The sequence below is a fragment of the Dendrobates tinctorius genome, unplaced genomic scaffold (genome assembly GCF_039654945.1).
Source record: "Dendrobates tinctorius isolate UK_male_01 unplaced genomic scaffold, ASM3965494v1 ptg000183l, whole genome shotgun sequence".
In the NCBI taxonomy this organism is placed as follows: domain Eukaryota; kingdom Metazoa; phylum Chordata; class Amphibia; order Anura; family Dendrobatidae; genus Dendrobates; species Dendrobates tinctorius.
The window spans coordinates 6,414,753-6,432,749 of record NW_027361850.1 but is presented as its reverse complement, the minus strand read 5'-3'; the positions used below and the strand labels follow the sequence as shown (position 1 = coordinate 6,432,749).

Below are 17,997 nucleotides of genomic sequence, written 5' to 3'. Positions count from 1 at the left end.
CCAAGGGGTCCTTTTCAGTTGGGAGGTCGACTCCTTTTCTTCAGCGACGTCTGGCTCGCCTCAGTGGAGGACGCTTGGGTCAGGGACGTTGTGTCGACAGGATACAAGATCGAGTTCCTTTCTCTGCCACGGGATCGTTTCTTCCAATCCCAATCCCATCCGGCCTTAATCCCGGGATTTGTTTCGGCCATCGCCTCTCCTCAGTTCCGGGGTAATTGTGCCCGTTCCCGAATCCAAACGATTCACAGGGTTTTATTCGAACCTGTTTGTGGTGCCGAAAAAGAACGGGGCAGTCCGACCCATCTTAGATCTCAAGCTACTCAACAAGAGAGTCCGCCTTCGACATTTCAGGATGGAGTCGGCTCGCTCGGTCATCGCTTCCATGGAGGAGCAGGAATTCCTGTGTTCGATAGACATTCAGGATGCCTATCTACATGTGCCCATATTTCCCGGACATCAGAAGTTCCTGCGGTTTGCGGTTCGCCACGAACATTACCAGTTTGTCGCGCTGCCTTTCGGGCTCGCCACCGCTCCCAGAGTCTTCACGAAGATTATGGCTGCGTTGATGGCCCTGTTGAGGATCAGAGGTCTCGTTCTTTTTCCGTACCTCAACGATATTCTGATCAAAGCTCCCTCCTTTCAACAGGCCCACCTAAGTTTGACGATCGTTCTAGCCACCCTGTCCAGTCTTGGGTGGATCGTCAACAGGAAAAAATCCTGTCTGGTCCCGACTCAACGCCTTGTGTTTCTGGGCCTTCTGTTCGACACTCGTCGGTCAAGGGTCTTTCTCCCACAAGAGAAGATTCTTTCCCTGCAGCAGGGTGTGCGATCATTGCAGTTCGCGCGATCTCCGTCCCTCCGGACAGCCATGAGGGTCCTGGGGAAGATGGTGGCGGCGATAGAGGCAGTTCCCTTTGCCCAATTTCACGCCAGACCCCTTCAGCAGGCCATTCTGTTAAGGTGGAACAGGTCGGCTCTATCTCTGGATCGTCCTGTTCGTCTTTCATGCCGGATCAAGCAGTCTCTCAAATGGTGGTTGACGTCTCCCCTCATTCTCTTGGGTCGATCCTTTCTTCCCGTCCACTGGCAGATTGTCACGACGGACGCCAGCCTCCTCGGCTGGGGGGGCAGTGTTCCACAATCACACTGTTCAGGGTCGATGGTCGGCTCAGGAATCGGCTCTGCCAATAAATGTCCTAGAGATACGAGCGATTCATCTGGCTCTCGTCCACTGGGAAAGGCGCCTCAAGGGTCTGCCGATCAGGATTCAGACAGACAATGCCACAGCGGTGGCATATATCAACCGCCAGGGAGGGACACGGAGTGTCTCGGCCCTGGCGGAGGTGTCCAGAATTCTTCAATGGGCAGAGATATCTGTTCCTACGATTTCCGCGGTTCATATTCCCGGCGTGGACAACTGGGCCGCCGATTTTCTCAGCCGCGAGGGTCTCGCAGCGGGAGGATGGTCCCTACATCCGGAGGTGTTTCACCTGCTCTGCCGTCGGTGGGGAACCCCGGACGTAGACCTGCTGGCGTCTCGCCTCAACAGAAAAGTCCCTCAGTTTGTCTCCAGGTCCCGGGATCCTCTGGCGGTGGCAAAGCAGAAGGGATCCCAGTCATCCTCATTGCCCCAAATTGGCCCAGAAGGTCTTGGTTCGCGGACATTGTCAACCTTCTCGCGGACGCCCCCTGGCAGCTTCCCGACAGGGCAGATCTGCTGTCTCAAGGCCCGATTTGCCACCCCAATTCTCGGTCGCTCAATTTAACGGCGTGGCTGTTGAGACCGAGGTTTTGAAACGGGCAGGATTCTCCGATCGAGTAATTCATACCATGAGCCGTGCCAGAAAGCCTTCTTCCAAGATCTATTATCGTACTTGGAAAGCCTATTTCTCCTGGTGTAAAACCAATGACGTGGCGCCCATGATTTTTTCACTCCCTTCTGTTCTGGCGTTCCTTCAGGCAGGGCTGGATGCGGGGCTTGCCCTCAGTTCTTTGAAGGGTCAAGTTTCGGCTCTGTCCGTTTTATTTCAGAGGACGCTGGCCTCCCGGCCCCAGGTCAAAACCTTTCTTCAGGGGGTGGCCCACACGGTTCCTCCGTACCGTGCTCCCGTGGATCCTTGGGACCTTAACCTGGTCCTTGAGGTTCTGCAAGATTCTCCTTTTGAACCGCTCAGGGACGTTCCCTTTCTTTCCTCTCTTGGAAAGTGGCCTTTCTGGTGGCCATTACTTCCATCCGGCGGGTGTCGGAATTGGTGGCTCTTTCTTGCCGCTCTCCCTTTTTGGTGCTTCATCAGGACAAGGTAGTTCTGCGGCCTCCGCCCTCTTTTCTTCCGAAGGTGGTATCCTCGTTTCACCTCAACGAGGACATTGTTCTGCCATCCTTCTGTCCGAGTCCAGCTCATCCTCGGGAGAGGTCCTTGAACAAGCTGGACTTAGTCAGGGCATTGGGAGTCTATCTAGCTAGGACGACTTCCTTGCGAAAGTCGGACTCTCTATTCATCATTCCTGATGGGGCGAGAAAAGGGCACCCAGCCTCAAAGGCCACTATTGCTCGTTGGATCAGATCGGCAATTTTTGGAGGCATACCGGGTCAAGCATCGAGTGGCTCCTCCAGGGATCAGAGCGCACTCTACCCGGGCGGTGGGTGCCTCCTGGGCGGTGCACCACAGAGCTTCCGCGCTGCAGCTTTGCAAAGCTGCAACGTGGTCTTCGGTTCACACGTTTGTGAAATTCTACAGAGTCCACACCTACGCTTCGGCGGACACCAGCCTAGGTAGAAGGATTCTGCAGGCTGCGGTGGTGAGTCCACTGGCCTGATGGAAGTTTGTTTCCCACCCCAGGGACTGCTTTGGGACGTCCCATGGTCTCTGTGTCCCCCAATAAGGCGAACGAGAAAACAGGATTTTTGGGTTGCTTACCGTAAAATCTGTTTCTCGGAGCCTTCATTGGGGGACACAGCACCCTCCCATGTTCTACAACTCCTGTTCTTATGTTGTTTGTTGGTTACAGTTGAGTTGTTTGTTCTCAATCTATTCTGTTACTTCTCCTACTGCTTTCTCACTAACTGAGGAATTCGCCTGCCGGTCGGTGGGGTGTACACTGCGGAGGAGGAGCTAACCTTTTTTTGTGCATAGTGTCAGCCTCCTAGTGGCAGCAGCATACACCCATGGTCTCTGTGTCCCCCAATGAAGGCTCCGAGAAACAGATTTTACGGTAAGCAACCCAAAAATCCTGTTTTTTATAGTCCAAAAGATCTCTAGAAAATTTTTTGGCCTTCCCTTCCTGAACCTCCTTTTCCCAGATTTGAAACTTTCTCCAACTCAGTTTTAAATTGATCCATGTTGGAGGCAGATAAATCTTCCACAAGCTTCTTTTTAGTAGTCTCAATTTCATTTTCAAGACCTTCTAAACTTTTCTTATTGATCCCAATAAGTAGTAAGTAGTTCAATTAATGATCGGGAACATGTATTACATGTCTCTTTCCATCTATTACGGAAAAACAAGTCCTCTACCGGAAAGGAGGGTACAATCCTCACCTGAAGGCCTCCAGGAATCATGTTTTTAGCCAAGTAGCTCTCAAGCGACGCCTTGTTCCACCAAATACATAGGTGTTTCCGGAGTTGAAGTTTATAATATCTTTTAAGCTCCAAAATAGACCCACTTTCAACAACATCACCTGATGCAACTTCTCCTTTAAAAATTGAATCAACATTAGAGAGCCAGGATTGTTCCCGTGCCTTGAAACCCATGACCTGTATGTTGGAAACCAACAAACAAAACAAGTCCAAAAGGTCTCCATATACCGCCCTTCCTAAATACCCAAAAACAAGGAAATAAAGCGCATCAAAAATGAAAATAAGTGCAATGAATTTTTATTAAAGCCCATATAGCATAAACAAGGAGAAGAAACAAACAGGTGTGAACATCACCCAATGGTATACATAAATACACATCAAGAGGGCCATATGGAAGGAGCCCTATATGCCCCATACATGTGTTCAATGAAGCCCATCTACAGTAATATAACATAAACACATGTTAGTAAAAGGCTCCTGAAATACTCCAAAAGGAGAAAAGTCAATAGGCAAAAGACCTTAAATAAGGTATTTTACATAGAAACATGAGCCTAAAGATGAATACATCCAAAGTGGTAGCTGTAATCCACTGACAATAAGGACTGAGCAGTTACTGCTGTAATGGGGATCTGCTCCTGGGCAGTTTAGATTTCATCTTTCTGTCTTTAGGCTTAGTTAGTCCTCCGGCTGTGACGAAGCATCTAGGGCATCGTAGGAACGCTCCACGGCTACTGCTAGTTGTGTGGATAGGATAAGGGGTCTGTAATCCGCTTAGTTACCAACCTCTCTGGTCTTCTGGTGGCTTAGCCTGTTCCTGCCATCCTCCTCGGTGACCCATTCATAACAGAATAAAAAAACCGCTAGATCAGCACTCTGGTATAAACTGGCAGCAAAGTAAAAAGATACTAATCATAACAGGGGACTGAACAAACTGCAACATATGAAGCAGGGAGCATGCTGAAACCTAGCAGCAAAACAGAAAGGAAAAAAGACAACCAGATTAGATGCAAAAGAATCACTTAGCTGAACCATGCAGATCAGGCAGGGGAAAAAAGAACTCCAAATGCACACAGAGGAAATCACCAGCACCTTCAAGAGCAGCCAGCTCAATTATATGCTCCCAGCCAGTAATCCCAGGTTCCCAATTATTGTCAGGTGGAGAACTTCCATCCACCTGGCCAACCCCACTACTCTCAGTAACCACCAGAGGGAGCTTCGGCTCAGAACTTCGAGCAAGGGAATTCACATCAGCCTTGCTCACTAGGCCGCCTAACAGTTTCAGATCCTCGGCCGGGCGGTAGCTTCCCAATGCAGAGCCGTCACTGACTCTGGAAACACGGCCTCTGTGTGCTGTTCAGGACTTCTGTCCCCACTTGGAACCGTCCAACACACAGGCCACCAGGTCCAAAGCCTCCATGTGCTCTTCAGGGAGGTAGCACACCTTCCAACACATAGGCCTTCCACATGAACCATTCAGGTCCACACACTCTCTCCCCCATGTGACCCACACTGTTCACATTATATGGTCCATAACCACACCCACAGGTGAGGTATGGATCACATGGTCATTACCTCACTAAAGATCCTATTTCACACAGCCCCACACAGGCTTTTTTTTTCTGGGCATTCAGACACCTGCCCCTGGGTGACTGGTCCCACCCGCTGTGTGATACATATCGGCCATTTATAATCCTACCGCTAACCATTTCCCCAACATAACAAAGGGAATGCCTGCATGCATGTCCCATACAGCGCCCCCTAGCTGTCACAGGGGTCACTGCATCACATACATGTCCCGCACTTGGACATAGTGTATCTTCTCTCCCAGAACTACAAGGAGAGATGAGAGGCACAGCCCAAGTGCTGCCATATTTACTAATATTGGGGGCTTTTGATTAGTGTGATAGACCCCATCACAGTAATCAAAAGCCATCAGCCATTTAGAAAATTCCCAGCGTATGCCGGCAGGTAGATCTAGGCGTGTGCACTGTGCATGTGCCGGCCATTTCCTTTCTGCAGAAGGAGTGGTGTCAGGGAATCGGGGAATAACCGCGCTATACCCTTATTTCTCTGCGCCGTTTAAAAAGCAGCGCTGAGGAATAAGTACCCTTAACTGTCACTGTTAAATGGCGTATGAGCGCTCGTTAAGGGGTTAATGTTTTGAACAGAGTGTTCTATACCAGTTTTTTGTTGTGCAATTACTTACTGTCTTGTGATAATATTGATCTTTGAGTGTTAACCCCTTAGTGACAGAGCCAATTTGCAGCTTAATGACCAGGCCAATTTTTACAATTCAGACCACTGTCACTTTATGGTGTTATAACTCTGGAATGCTTCAACACATCCCAATGATACTGAGACTGTTTTTTTGTGATATATTGTACTTCATGTTAATGGTAAAATTTCTTTGATGTGACTTGCGTTTATTTATGAAAAAAAATGGAAATATGGCGAAAATTTTTAAAATTTGGCAATTTTCAAACTTTTCATTTTTATGCCCTTAAATCAGAGAGATGTAACACAAAATACTCAAAATAAAATTTCCCACATGTCTACTTTACATCACAATTTTGGAAACAACCTTTTTTTATTAGGAAGTTATAAGGGTTAAAAGTTGACCATCGATTTCTCATTTTTACAACAAATTTACAAAACCATCTTTTTAGGGACCACATCACATTTAAAGTCCCTTTGAGGGGTGTACATGACAGAAAATACCCCAAAGTGACACCATTCTAAAAACTGCACCCCTCAAGGTGCTCAAAACCACATTCAAGAAGTTTATTAACCCTTTAAGTGCTTCACAGGAACTGAAGCAATGTGGAAGGAAAAAAATTAACTTTTTTTGCGAACATTTTACTTGCGAAAATAAAAAAAATTGGTTCTGAAGTGTAAAAAGAGAACATGAACCACAAAATTTGTTATGCAATTTCTCCTGAAATTGTTCGCACGGCAGAGCTTGGAAGGGAGGAGCGCCGTTTGACTTTTTCATTGCAGAATTGGCTGGAAATGAGATCTGATGCCATGTCACATTTGGAGAGCCCCTGATGTGCCTAAACAGTGGAAAGCCCCCACAAGTGACACCATTTTGGAAACTAAACCCCTTAAGGAACTTATCTAGATGTGTGGTGAGCACTCTGAACCCCCATGTGCTTCACAGAAGTTTATAACATAGAGCCATGAATATAAAAAATCATATTTTTCCAAAGTTTTTTTTTCCCCTCAATTTTTTATTTTCCCAAGGGTAACAGGAAAAATTAGACCCCCAAAGTTGTTGTTCAATTTGTCCTGAGTACACTGTTGCCTCATATGTGGGGGTAAACCACTGGGCGCACGGCAGAGCTCAGAAGGGAGGGAGCACCGTTTGACCTTTTGAACGCAAAATTGGCTGAAATCAGTGGTGGCACCATGCCGCATTTGGAGCTCCGTGATGTACCTAAACAGTGGTAACCCACCAATTCTAGCTCCAACCCTCTAACCATAACCCTAATCTCAGCCCTAACCCTAACTTTAGCCCCGTAACCCTTCTTCCTATGTACAGCTCCATGGAATTAATGTCGCTATATAAATAATAACCCTAACTAAGGGGGTGACAAAAATTAACCCGGGGGGGGGGGGAAGCAGCAGGACACTGGGAGGTACTGGGGGGGGGGGGGAATTGGGGACCCTATTTCTCTTTGATGTGCTATCACATCATAGAGAGAAATTAAATGGCATATTATACCGTTAATAACGGCGATCTCAACACCGAAAACCGACCCGAATCATGTTCTCTGGGGTCTCTGCAACCCACAGCAACCTAGACCCTGGAGAAATTCCGACTGAGGGGCACTATACAATTTTTCCACAGCACCGTGAATTCACGGTGCTGTGGTTTAAGTACCCTTAACTGCTGCTGTTAAAGGGAAATCTGTCACCCCATTTTAGCCCTATCAGCTGCTGGCAATGCCATCAGGGGCTTATCTACAGCATTCTGTAATGCTGTAGATAAGCCCCCGATGTAACCTGAAAGAAGAAAAACGAGTTGGATTATACTCACCCGGGGGGGGGGCGGTGGGTGTCGCAGTCCGGTCCGGAGCCTCCCATCTTCTAGCGATGCCGTCCTCCTTACTTCTGCCTCGGCTCCTGCGCAGGCGTACTTTATCTGCCCTATTGAGGGCAGAGTAAAGTACTGCAGTGCGCAGGTGCCGGGAAAGGTCAGAGGTCTGGCGCCTGCGCACTGCAGTACTTTACTCTGCCCTCAATAGGGCAGATAAAGTACGCCTGCGCAGGAGCCACGGCAGAAGTAAGGAGGAAGACTGCATCGTATGAAGATGGGAGGCGCTGGACCACAACACCCATCGGACTGGACCGGACCCCTGGGTGAGTATAATCTAACTCGTTTTTTCTTATCTTTCAGGTTACATCGGGGGCTTATCTACAGCATTTCAGAATGCTGTAGATAAGCCCCTGATGGTGGTGCCGGCAGCTGATAGGGCTAAAATGGGGTGACAGATCCCCTTTAAAATGCGTATCGGCGGTCGTTAAGGGGTTAAACGTGACTGTGTATCACCTTGTTATAAGGAAGAAATGAAGAACTGGCAGGAAACTACACGAAGGACAAAAGTGTTTAATCTAGAGAAATATCATAACTACTAGCCAGCAATAATAACCTTTGCATGTTAGTATACAAGGCACATGTATCCAATATATGATTGCAGTCATATACATGGCTATAGCCCTCTATGCATGCTAATGCAAAGAAACTGTCTTCCTGGTCCAAAGTTTAGAAATGAATGTCAGCCCCGGGTATAGTAAGATGAGGTAGCTTCACGAGATGGCTATCTCATCCTTGTTTGGCTGACAGCTTTCTCTCCTTACTCGACTGTACATAACACTTGGTAATCATATATTCTCAACAGGCAGTGTCTGACAGCAGCTTATTTCCCATGAAAACAAAAGGATCAGGTGAACAAATTTTAACTGCAGATCAGGAAGACCCCTTACAATTGATGGACATTCGGTCCCTCTGAAATTGACTGGTATGGGGGCTTTTAAAGGAAATGTGCAAAATTACAAGATTTTCCTCATGCAGTCAAATCTGTGTTTTGAATTTAAGTTTTGTACATTTATTATATTGTATATTTTCATTCTAATGCTAGGTATTTTCCTTTTTGCTCTTGTCCATAGGAGCTGTACTCGGAATGCTTCTCACTACATTGGGTATTTCAGTATGTTTGGGAAGTTCTGTTAGTGACTGATACAAATATTCTCCGTCCAGAAAAGTTATGCGCCAAGGATTTGGGAAGCAATAAAAACAGTGGATTGATAGCTGGACAGAAAGCATGTAAAGAAGTCATCAGTCTTATACCTCTGTACATAAAGTAGGGGAGCACAATATTAACCAAGACAACTAAAGTGATACATGCGTCTTCTCTTTAATGTAGATGCATCAAATGACTGGATTATGAGAGAAACTGCTTTAGCAATAAATTATTTTTTTTATGAGACGACTTGTATAATGTTGGAACACTTTGGAGCCCTAAGTGAATACCAGTGTGAGATGATATCCATAGAGGCAATACAGTGCCCTGTTTTTCTAGCATGCTGAGATACAAAAGAATATTTTTTTTTTCCTAATTAAATTGGATATTGAAATACAGCTTATTTCATTTATTGACATGAAATTACTTTGCTATCCATTTTGAGACTTGTCTACAAAATGTGAGGTTGTACAACCCTCATAAATATAATACCAGTGGACAGTTGAATGATATGCCTCTTTAAAAGGAATTTGTCACCAGGCCTCTGCTATGTAATATGAGAGTAGCTTGATTCCAACAATGTGTGACTTACTGAACTGCTTGATGTAGGGATATACATCACACTGTTCTCATATTACATAGCAAAAACCTGGTGACATGACTGTTTTTGAACCACGTCATGGATCAAACTCACCTATACAAGTCTAGGTGGTCTGTGAAAATCAGTCAGTATGCAGATGCCATCAGGTGGTAAAAACTAAAACTGTCAAAAAAAGGATGCAAAATACTGTGAAACTCAGACAGTTTTTTGCATACTGTGGGATATCTGGATCCATTTTGTCTTCTCAGTCCCCATTTAATGCTCTAAATCAGTGTTTCCCAAACTCCAGTCCTCACGGCCCCAACATGTCATGTTGTCAGGATTTCCTTAGTATTTCATAGGTGATGGAAATATCATCAAGGCATCAGGAATTCTCTCACATGTGTAACACTATGGAAATCCTGAAAACATGACCTGTTGGGGTCCACAAGGACTGGACTTTGGGAGCCACGGCTCTAAATCTATCACACAGCACTTTTACACAGAACCTACACATTCTAAGTCCCTGATAAACTAGATGAAACTGAATCAAACCTAGACACGTCTATGACTAAATCCCACAAAACCGTTCCTTGCTTCCTGCCATAAAGCCCTTTTTGCCAGGAGTGTATATAAACCCCACCTGCATTTCACTAAAGCAGAATATTATGCTCGAGACTGCCTATGTTCGTGTACTGTATTGACTAACCAAGTTTGTTTATCACAACACCTCTAATATGGCCTTCCATATCAATTGTGGTGGACCCATTGTACTGTGGTCCTTCCTGGTGATGCTTCTAAGTCTGGGTGAGTTGTATACCAAGTCCAGTTAGTTACCCTGTATAAAAAGAGATTTGATGTCTGAGTAAATGATGCCATTCTCCAAGGAAGTCGATTACTGTTTGAGTCTATGTGTTTCATTGCATTAGCATGTTTGGTTTGTGAAAGATTCCCACCCCATAAAAATTTTGCATTGGTTTGGAGCGAAGAGTAGAAGCCCTTCCTGTTGGTTTTCCCTTTATGAGAGCCATAAGGCATTAAAATCCTAGGTAGGACGATGAGTAAGAGAGCGGAGGCCATAACCCTGCAGCTGTTTGCATTGCTTTGAAATTACAGAAGGTTACTGTGCAGTCCTTTTCAGTAAAGGATTTTGTGCATAAGTAAGGAACAGAGCAAAATGGGAAATATTGCACTCGCATGTGGATCATGCACCCACTGTGAAGTGGGCCGAGGAGAGCCTGGAGGGGCTTGTCTAGGCGAACACCTGACTCTTCACTAGAGCCCCTGATGGTTTGGTTAGACTTGGCTCCAGATGGATGCCAGATGCTACACCAGGACAGACCTCGGACAGCTGGCAGCTGACCCCCAGGGAGATACGCAGTCTCGGAGCCAGAGTAACCGCATTAAGCAACAGGTACTGCAAAATGGATCAGACCCATTTCATATAGGATGAACAGAAGCAGATTCAGGAAGAACTGGATCACTGGCAGGTTCGGACTGGCACGGAAGCTGCAGGTCCTCACAGGACAGAATCAGATTTACACAGGACCAGGTTCACACAGGACAAATGCAGGGACATGTTCACACAGGAAGAAGCAAGTGTGCACACTGATCACTAATATTGCTCAGGCACAACAGATTAGAGATAGTTACTGATATAGACACGGCGGATTTAGGAAAAGGTACTGCTTCTGACAGCAGTTTTGGAGGTAGATACTGACTAAGACACAGCAAGTTTAAGAATAGGTACTGATTCAGACACAGGTGTGGAAGGAGATATTGATTCAGACACTGGTGGTTTAGTACTGATTCAAACAGCAGGTTTTAGAGATGGGTACAGATTCAGACATTGCAGGCTAAGTACTGATTCAGACACAGCAGGTGTGGAAATAGATACTGTTTCAGACACTGCAGGTTTAGTGCAGACTTTAGAGAGATCTTGATTCAGACACTGGATAGAAAAGGTTAGGAGACTAAATAGGATAGAGGATTGCACTGTGAGCAGGTTGCGGGATGCAGTGATAGACAGGAGGCAGATCAAGGGTTAACAAGTTTTAGTAAAACGGAGCTTCTCCACGCAGGGAGGTAGGTAAACGTGAGGTAAATAACAGGCAGTACTAGGAATACAGGGGTTTAGTTTAGGGGAAATAAACATAGAGATAACAAGTGAAACTGTTCTCAAAGTAGTCACTTATCAATCAGATGTTTTCCCGTCAGAATAGGTCCCGGAGCAGATGACGGCACCAACAGCCGTCGGCACAAAGTAGATCCGGTGGGGTCCTTAAGAATGCGATGATACGTTCCCAACTGGCAATGTTGAGTCTTTGAAACATCCCGTGGAGTCCTTAGTAAGGAGACTCCGGTGGCCGGCAAGGTATAGGCCACAGCCCTGTCAGAATTAGGCGAGGCTTGACAAATATGCATTGGGGATTCAGGAAGCAGCAGTACCCAGTCAGTCTCTGTCAGGTGGCACACACGCATCACTGACTGTGCTGAGAGCCAAAACTGGACACAGCGGGCTTCTCGTCAGTCTCTGTGGTCCATCTCTCTCACGGTCTGCTGCTAACAGCCCCGAAGCAGGAACTCTCCTCAGCCGCGCACTGCCTCTTCCTGCCAGCTCAGTCTCTTCCCGCGCCCAGCGCTGCCCCTGGTAACGAATACCACGCCCCCTCGGACAGGATGAGCCGACATTGAGGGATTCTGTTCAGTAGGGAGGTGATATCTGGTCAAGAGATGTAGATCTGTGTGTCATCAGCATAGAGATGATACTGAAAGCCTTGAGATTCTATGAGCTGTCTGAGGCCGAAGGTGTAAACGGAGAAGAGCAGGGGCCCTAGGACTGAACCTTGCGGGACTCCGATGGATAGGGGCGTGGTGAGGAGGTGGTGTGCGAATGGGAGACGCTGAATGTCCGGTCTGCTAGGTATGACGCAATCCAAGATAGGGCCAAGTCTGTGATACCAAGAAATGAGAGGGTCTGTAGTAATAGGGAATGGTCCACTGTGTCAAAGGCAGAGGACAGGAGGAGGAGGACAGAGTAGTGTCGCTTGGCCTTGGTGGCTAGTAGGTCATTGGTGACCTTAGTTAGGGCAGTTTCAGTGGAGTGGTGTGGCCGGAAGCCGAATTGCAAGTGGTCAAGGAGGGAGCAAGAAGAGAGGTTGGAGGATAGTTCAAGATGGACGTGTTGTTCCAGTAGTTTTGAGGCATAGGGGAGAAGTGATATAGGGCGATAGCTAGATACAGAGGATGGGTCAAGAGAGGGCTTTTTGAGGATAGGTGTGATTGAGGCATGTTTAAAGCTTGAGGGGAAAACACCAGTTGTTAGTGATAGGTTGAAGAGATGGGTTAGGGTTGGGATGAAGACTGTGGTGAGGTTTGGGATGGGATTGGGTCAAGTGCACAGGTAGTGAGATGTGATCTTGAGAGTAGAGTGGAGAGTCGATCTTCTGTAATGGTGGAGAAGTTGGTTTTGGGGGAGGAGGGCAGGTAGGAGGAAGGGCACTGGGGGTTGTTGACCAAAACTGTCTCTGATGTTATCAATCTTCTCCTTGAAAAATGAGGCAAAGTCTTCAGCTGAGATGAGTGGAGAGGGAGGAGGTGCTGGGGGGCGGAGGAGAGAATTGAAGGTGTTGAATAACTGTTTAGGGTTGTGAGACAGGCAGGATATGAGAGATGAGAAGTAGGTTTGTTTTGCTGCAGCAAGTGTGGCCTTGAAAGTAGTGAGGGACTGTTTGAATGTGATGAAGTCCTCATTGGAGTGGGATTTTTTCCATCTCCGCTCAGCAGCCCTGGAAGCCCGCCTCAGTTCTTTGGTCAGACTGATGTGCCAGGGCTGTCTGTTGATTTTGCGAGTTTTGGTATGTTTGAGAGGGGCAACTGATTCCAAAGCTACAGCTATTGTGGTGTTATATAGAGCGGCATCCGCATTGTGTAGGGAACTTATGTCTGTAAGAGGGAGGAGGGATTCAGAAAGTGAGTGTAGATCGAGGTGTTGAAGATTTCTGCAAGGGCGTGCGAGTTTTTGAGGTGGGGATTGTGGACCTGAGGAGGAGAGGGAAGAGAATGTAAGTAGGTTGTGGTCGGAGAGAGGAAGAGGTGAATTAGAGGGGCTAGATAGGGAGCAGAGGCGGGTGAAAATGAGGTCTAGTGTGTGGCCATCTTTGTGAGTGGCTGCAGAAGACCATTGAGTGAGGCCGAAGGAGGAAGTGAGAGAAGTTTAGTGGCAGCTGAGAGGAAGTGTCAATGGGGATGTTGAAGTCGCCCAAGATGATAGTGGGGATATCAGTGGAAAGGAAATGGAGTAGCCAGGTGGTGAAGTGGTCAAAGAAGGTGGTGGCTGACCCTGGAGGGTGGTATATGACAGCTAGTTGGAGGGGGGAGTAGATGCACACAGAGTGCAGCTCGAAGGAAGGGAGGGTAACAGGGTGGCAGTGGGATTGGGGTGAAGGAGCAGTTATCTGACAGGAGAAAACCAACTCCTCCTCCATGCTTGCAGCTGGGGCGGGGGGTGTGGGAAAGGTGGAATCCACCATATGAGAGTGCAGCAGGAGAGGCGGTGTCAGAGGAGGTGAGCCAGGTTTCGGTGATGGCGAGGAAGGAAAATTTGTTAGTAATAAAAAGATCATGGATGAAAGAAAGTTTGTTGCAGACAGAGCGAGCGTTCCACAGAGCTCCTGTTAGTGGGACTGGGGAAGCTGGGGCTGGGCGAATGTGTATAAGGTTGGAGCGGTTACAGAAAGTTGTGATTGGGTGTGGATGGGAGGTAGAGATGACTGTGGGATTGTGGTGAGGAGGACCAGGATTTGGAGAGATATCGCCGGCAGTGAGGAGGAGCAGAGAGAGTGTTAGCAGGTGGGAGCAGGAGAGGGCATGAGGGGGCTCAGAATTGAAGGTCCTTGCTGAAGCTTGCATACTAGATACTGATCACACTGCTAACATTCATACAGATAGCACATTCAGATTCGGCATAGTACTCGATTATGGACCCATATGGAAGGCTAGATCATTCCTCACTGCAATGGGAAAACCCATTAAAACATGCATGCAGTTATAACTGATGGAAGCACTGACAAAATCTAGCCAGGTGGCCATTATCAAGGTGAAAGCCCATATGTCTGCAAAAGACATCAGAGGCTAAGGGTAATGCACTAGCAGATCAGGCAGCTCTGAAGAACCCCTCAGACCTTAAATTCTTAACAGGCCACCCAACGAGCTTAACCAGAGTTAACAGGGCCAATAAATCTTAGTTTTCATCTTAAGCTTCAGTCACAATCTGAGAAGGAGAGGAAAAAATTGTCAGACCTGGGAGCAGAGTTTAGAAAGATTGTCTATGGCAAAAGGATAGAAGAGCTTGCCTCCCTAAGACGTATCCCCAGATGGCTGCATTGGTGCATGGCCCAACTCACGTTTCCAAACCAGCTATGTGTGATCTGGTCAAGACAACCTGGGTAGCCCCCAGATTTGGCATCTTGGCAGCAAAATATGTCCAGCCATGCCTGGTGTGTGCTCAGCACAATGTAAACCAAGTAGTAAAAACACCTAAGAAGAGCACACCCAAAAGTCAGTACCCTTTCCAAAGGCTGCAAATACACTACATACAGTTACGACAACATATGGTTATTTAAAGTAGGTACTTATGAATACGTGTTAGTTTGCAGTGGCCTGTTTCAGGATGGGCAGAGGCATATCCCGTAACCAGGACTACTGCGAAAAATATTGCTACGAAACTCCTAACTGAAGTTGTTTGCAGGTATGGGATTCCTGAGGTAATAGACAGTGACAGGTGATACCCACTTCACGGCAGATGCCTTACAAGATATGGGTAGAGAAAGCCTTCCACACCACTTAATATCCACAGAGCAGTGGTAATGTGGAACAGCTGAATAGAATGTTAAAACTGAAGATGCAGATTTGCAATGGCAGAGATAGGGAAGCACTGGACACAGGGCTCACCACTTGCCTTGTTTTTTGTAAGACACATCCCGAATAAAAAGACAGGATTGACACCCTTTGAGATACTCTTCAGGAGTACAGGAAATATAGGAATGTATTTTCCTCAGGTTCTTCCTGTGAAGTATGATAATTTGTTCTGTTATGTAGTTTACACATTAAGCCAACATCTCTGCACAGGCAGGTCTTTTCTTCCATTTCAGACTCAAACAGTCTAAAAGGAACTCATGATCTAAAGCCTGGAGATCTGATTATGGTAAAAAGACACGTCTGGAAATCACCAGAGCCCAGATAGGAAGGCTCATATCAACTCCTACTGATTATGTCCACGTCTGTAAAGTGAAAAGGAAGAGCCAAATTGATTAACGCCAATCGCTGTCAAAGATTCATCCCTCTAAAATTAGAACATATATCCTTTGTCAGCTGTGTAATGTCTGGTGACATCAAGCCCAGAGGATAGAAATGGGGCGATTACAATCAGACAACTCCATTATTAACCCGTAAGTGAATAGTTAAAACACAGACACACAGGAAAAAAATACTTTATTTAAATTTAGACTCCCCCACACTCCCTCGTTTACCAATGTATTGATTAAAAATAAATCAAGGAAGTTCCGACTGTAATCCATAGAGTGCTTCTCTCCTATGCACCATGATTCCAGTCTCCTGCGCTATTTCTAAATTTGTTTGGACTGTATGATCTTATGCTGTGTGACTCCAGCCATTCACACTTCTTGCCGCTCTCTGTTCTGAAGAAGGCCTTTTGTGACCGAAACGTGAATTTATTGCAACAAAGTTGTTACTGCATGAAATAAATTATTTTGCATCATTATCTGGAGTGCCCAATTTCTTATACTATACTGGTAATCCTTGAGTGTAATGTCCCACGAAGTCCATCAAATCCTATGGAGTTTAATTCTAAGAAAATTCTCAGAACAAGATTTCATAGTTCACTCCCATTCAGCGGGAGGCACAATAATGAGAATTTCTGTGCCTGCCGCTGAACGGGAGTGAAATATGAAGTCTCCATAGGATTTGACGGACGTGAGACAAGTCGAGAATGTCGTGAGACATTACACTATTGGATTACTGTAGGAACTTTCTGAATTTATCTTAATGAATTGGTAAAGGAGGCAGTGTGGGGAAGTCTTTATTCAAATAAAATATTTTTTTTCCTGCGTGTCTGTGGTTTTTCTTAACTATACACTTACCGGATTAGTAATAGGGGTGTTTGATAGACGTTGCCCCATTACTAACCTCAGGGCTTGATGTCAGCGGACATTACATAGCTGCCATCAATCCCAAAATATTACCCTATTTGCCAACGCACCAGGGCGCGCCCTTGTTGGGCGGCTGTGGGCTGTTTTTAGGCTAGGAAAGGACCAATAACCATGGACCTTCCCAACCTGAGAATGCCAGCCCCCAGCTGTCTGCTTTACCTTGGCAGGTTATCAAAAATGGGACCCCTGCCCTACTTTATTTCTTTCTTTCATTCATTTATTACTAATGAATGAATGAAAAATATAAATAAATGAAAAAAATATGGACTCACCCCTATTTTTTATAACCAGTCAAGAGAAAGCAGACAGATGTGAGGTGGTCTTAATATGATGGGAAGGGTCTAATATCTATGGACCTTCCCAGTCTGTTAATATCAGCGCCCAGCTGCCTGCTTTCCCTTTGCTGGTTTTTAAAAATGAGCGGACCCTAAGAACATGATGTGGGGTCCCTCCTATTTTTAATAACCAGCTAAGGCAGAACAGGCAGCAAGGGGCAGATATTAATAGGCCGTGGATATTGGCCTCTTCCCAACCTAATAAAGCCATCCCTCCACAGTCCTAGAAATGGCGCATCCGTTAGATGCGCCAATCCTGGCGCTTAGCCTATGCTCTTCCCGATTGTTCTGGTGCAGTGGCAAGTGGGGTAATAAGATTGTGGGGTTGATGTTAGCTGTATAACGTCCACTGACATGAAGTCTATGGGTTAATAATGGAGATGAGTCTATCAGACACCACCATTACTAACCCAGTAAGTAAAAAGAAAAGAAAACATACCTAAAAAAATCTTTGTTCGCTGGCCTGGCTGTCTTTAGAAAGAGCGCATAGACCAGGGCTCATACCGCTGAACACCCGTACTCCTTTCCCATGGGCAGAATACTACTCAGACCACACAGCAAGGGTAATACAATGGGGTGATACTTCATTGGATCATCAACAGTCAACAACATATAGAGAAGTCCCAGCAAGTACATAAGATGGTGCAAATGACAGTCTCACCCTTCCACTGGTTCACCAGGAATTAGAACATCTGTGTTTTCAGGGCTTCCAGGGCCAACTACCCAAACCAGTAGCACCCAGCTTTTGGTGGGCACCCACAGAGGAGGTAGTGGCAAGCTTACAGAGAGCACTGAGGTATGTGGCCAGGTGACCTGATTGTCTCAACCTGGGTTATCCAAACATTTCCGTAGGTTCAGTGATGGGCAGTGGATCAAATCTGTATTCCTCTGGTTGGAACCATGGTGCCCTGGCTGTTGTCCTATAGAGTCTCTCTGTAGAAGGTGAGAAGTCCCTTTTTATACCCACAGCTGTCCTTCAGTCCATTATCCACAGGTTTGAGAAGTTGTAATCTCTGAATGTTCGAGTGTTCAATT

The 17,997-nt window shown here is 46.3% G+C and overlaps 1 protein-coding gene across 2 annotated transcripts in view; it reads left to right on the top strand.

Moving 5' to 3' along the window:
* Window positions 1-9,216, top strand: part of TMEM234 (transmembrane protein 234) — a 29,322-nt gene extending 20,106 nt beyond the window's left edge. For both annotated transcript variants that reach the window (XM_073551979.1, XM_073551980.1), the window contains one exon: window positions 8,745-9,216. In XM_073551979.1, coding sequence (XP_073408080.1) covers window positions 8,745-8,815 — 71 coding nt within the window. In that variant the 3' untranslated portion in view covers window positions 8,816-9,216. The remainder of the gene's footprint in view (window positions 1-8,744) is intronic.
* Window positions 9,217-17,997: the final 8,781 nt, after the last annotated feature.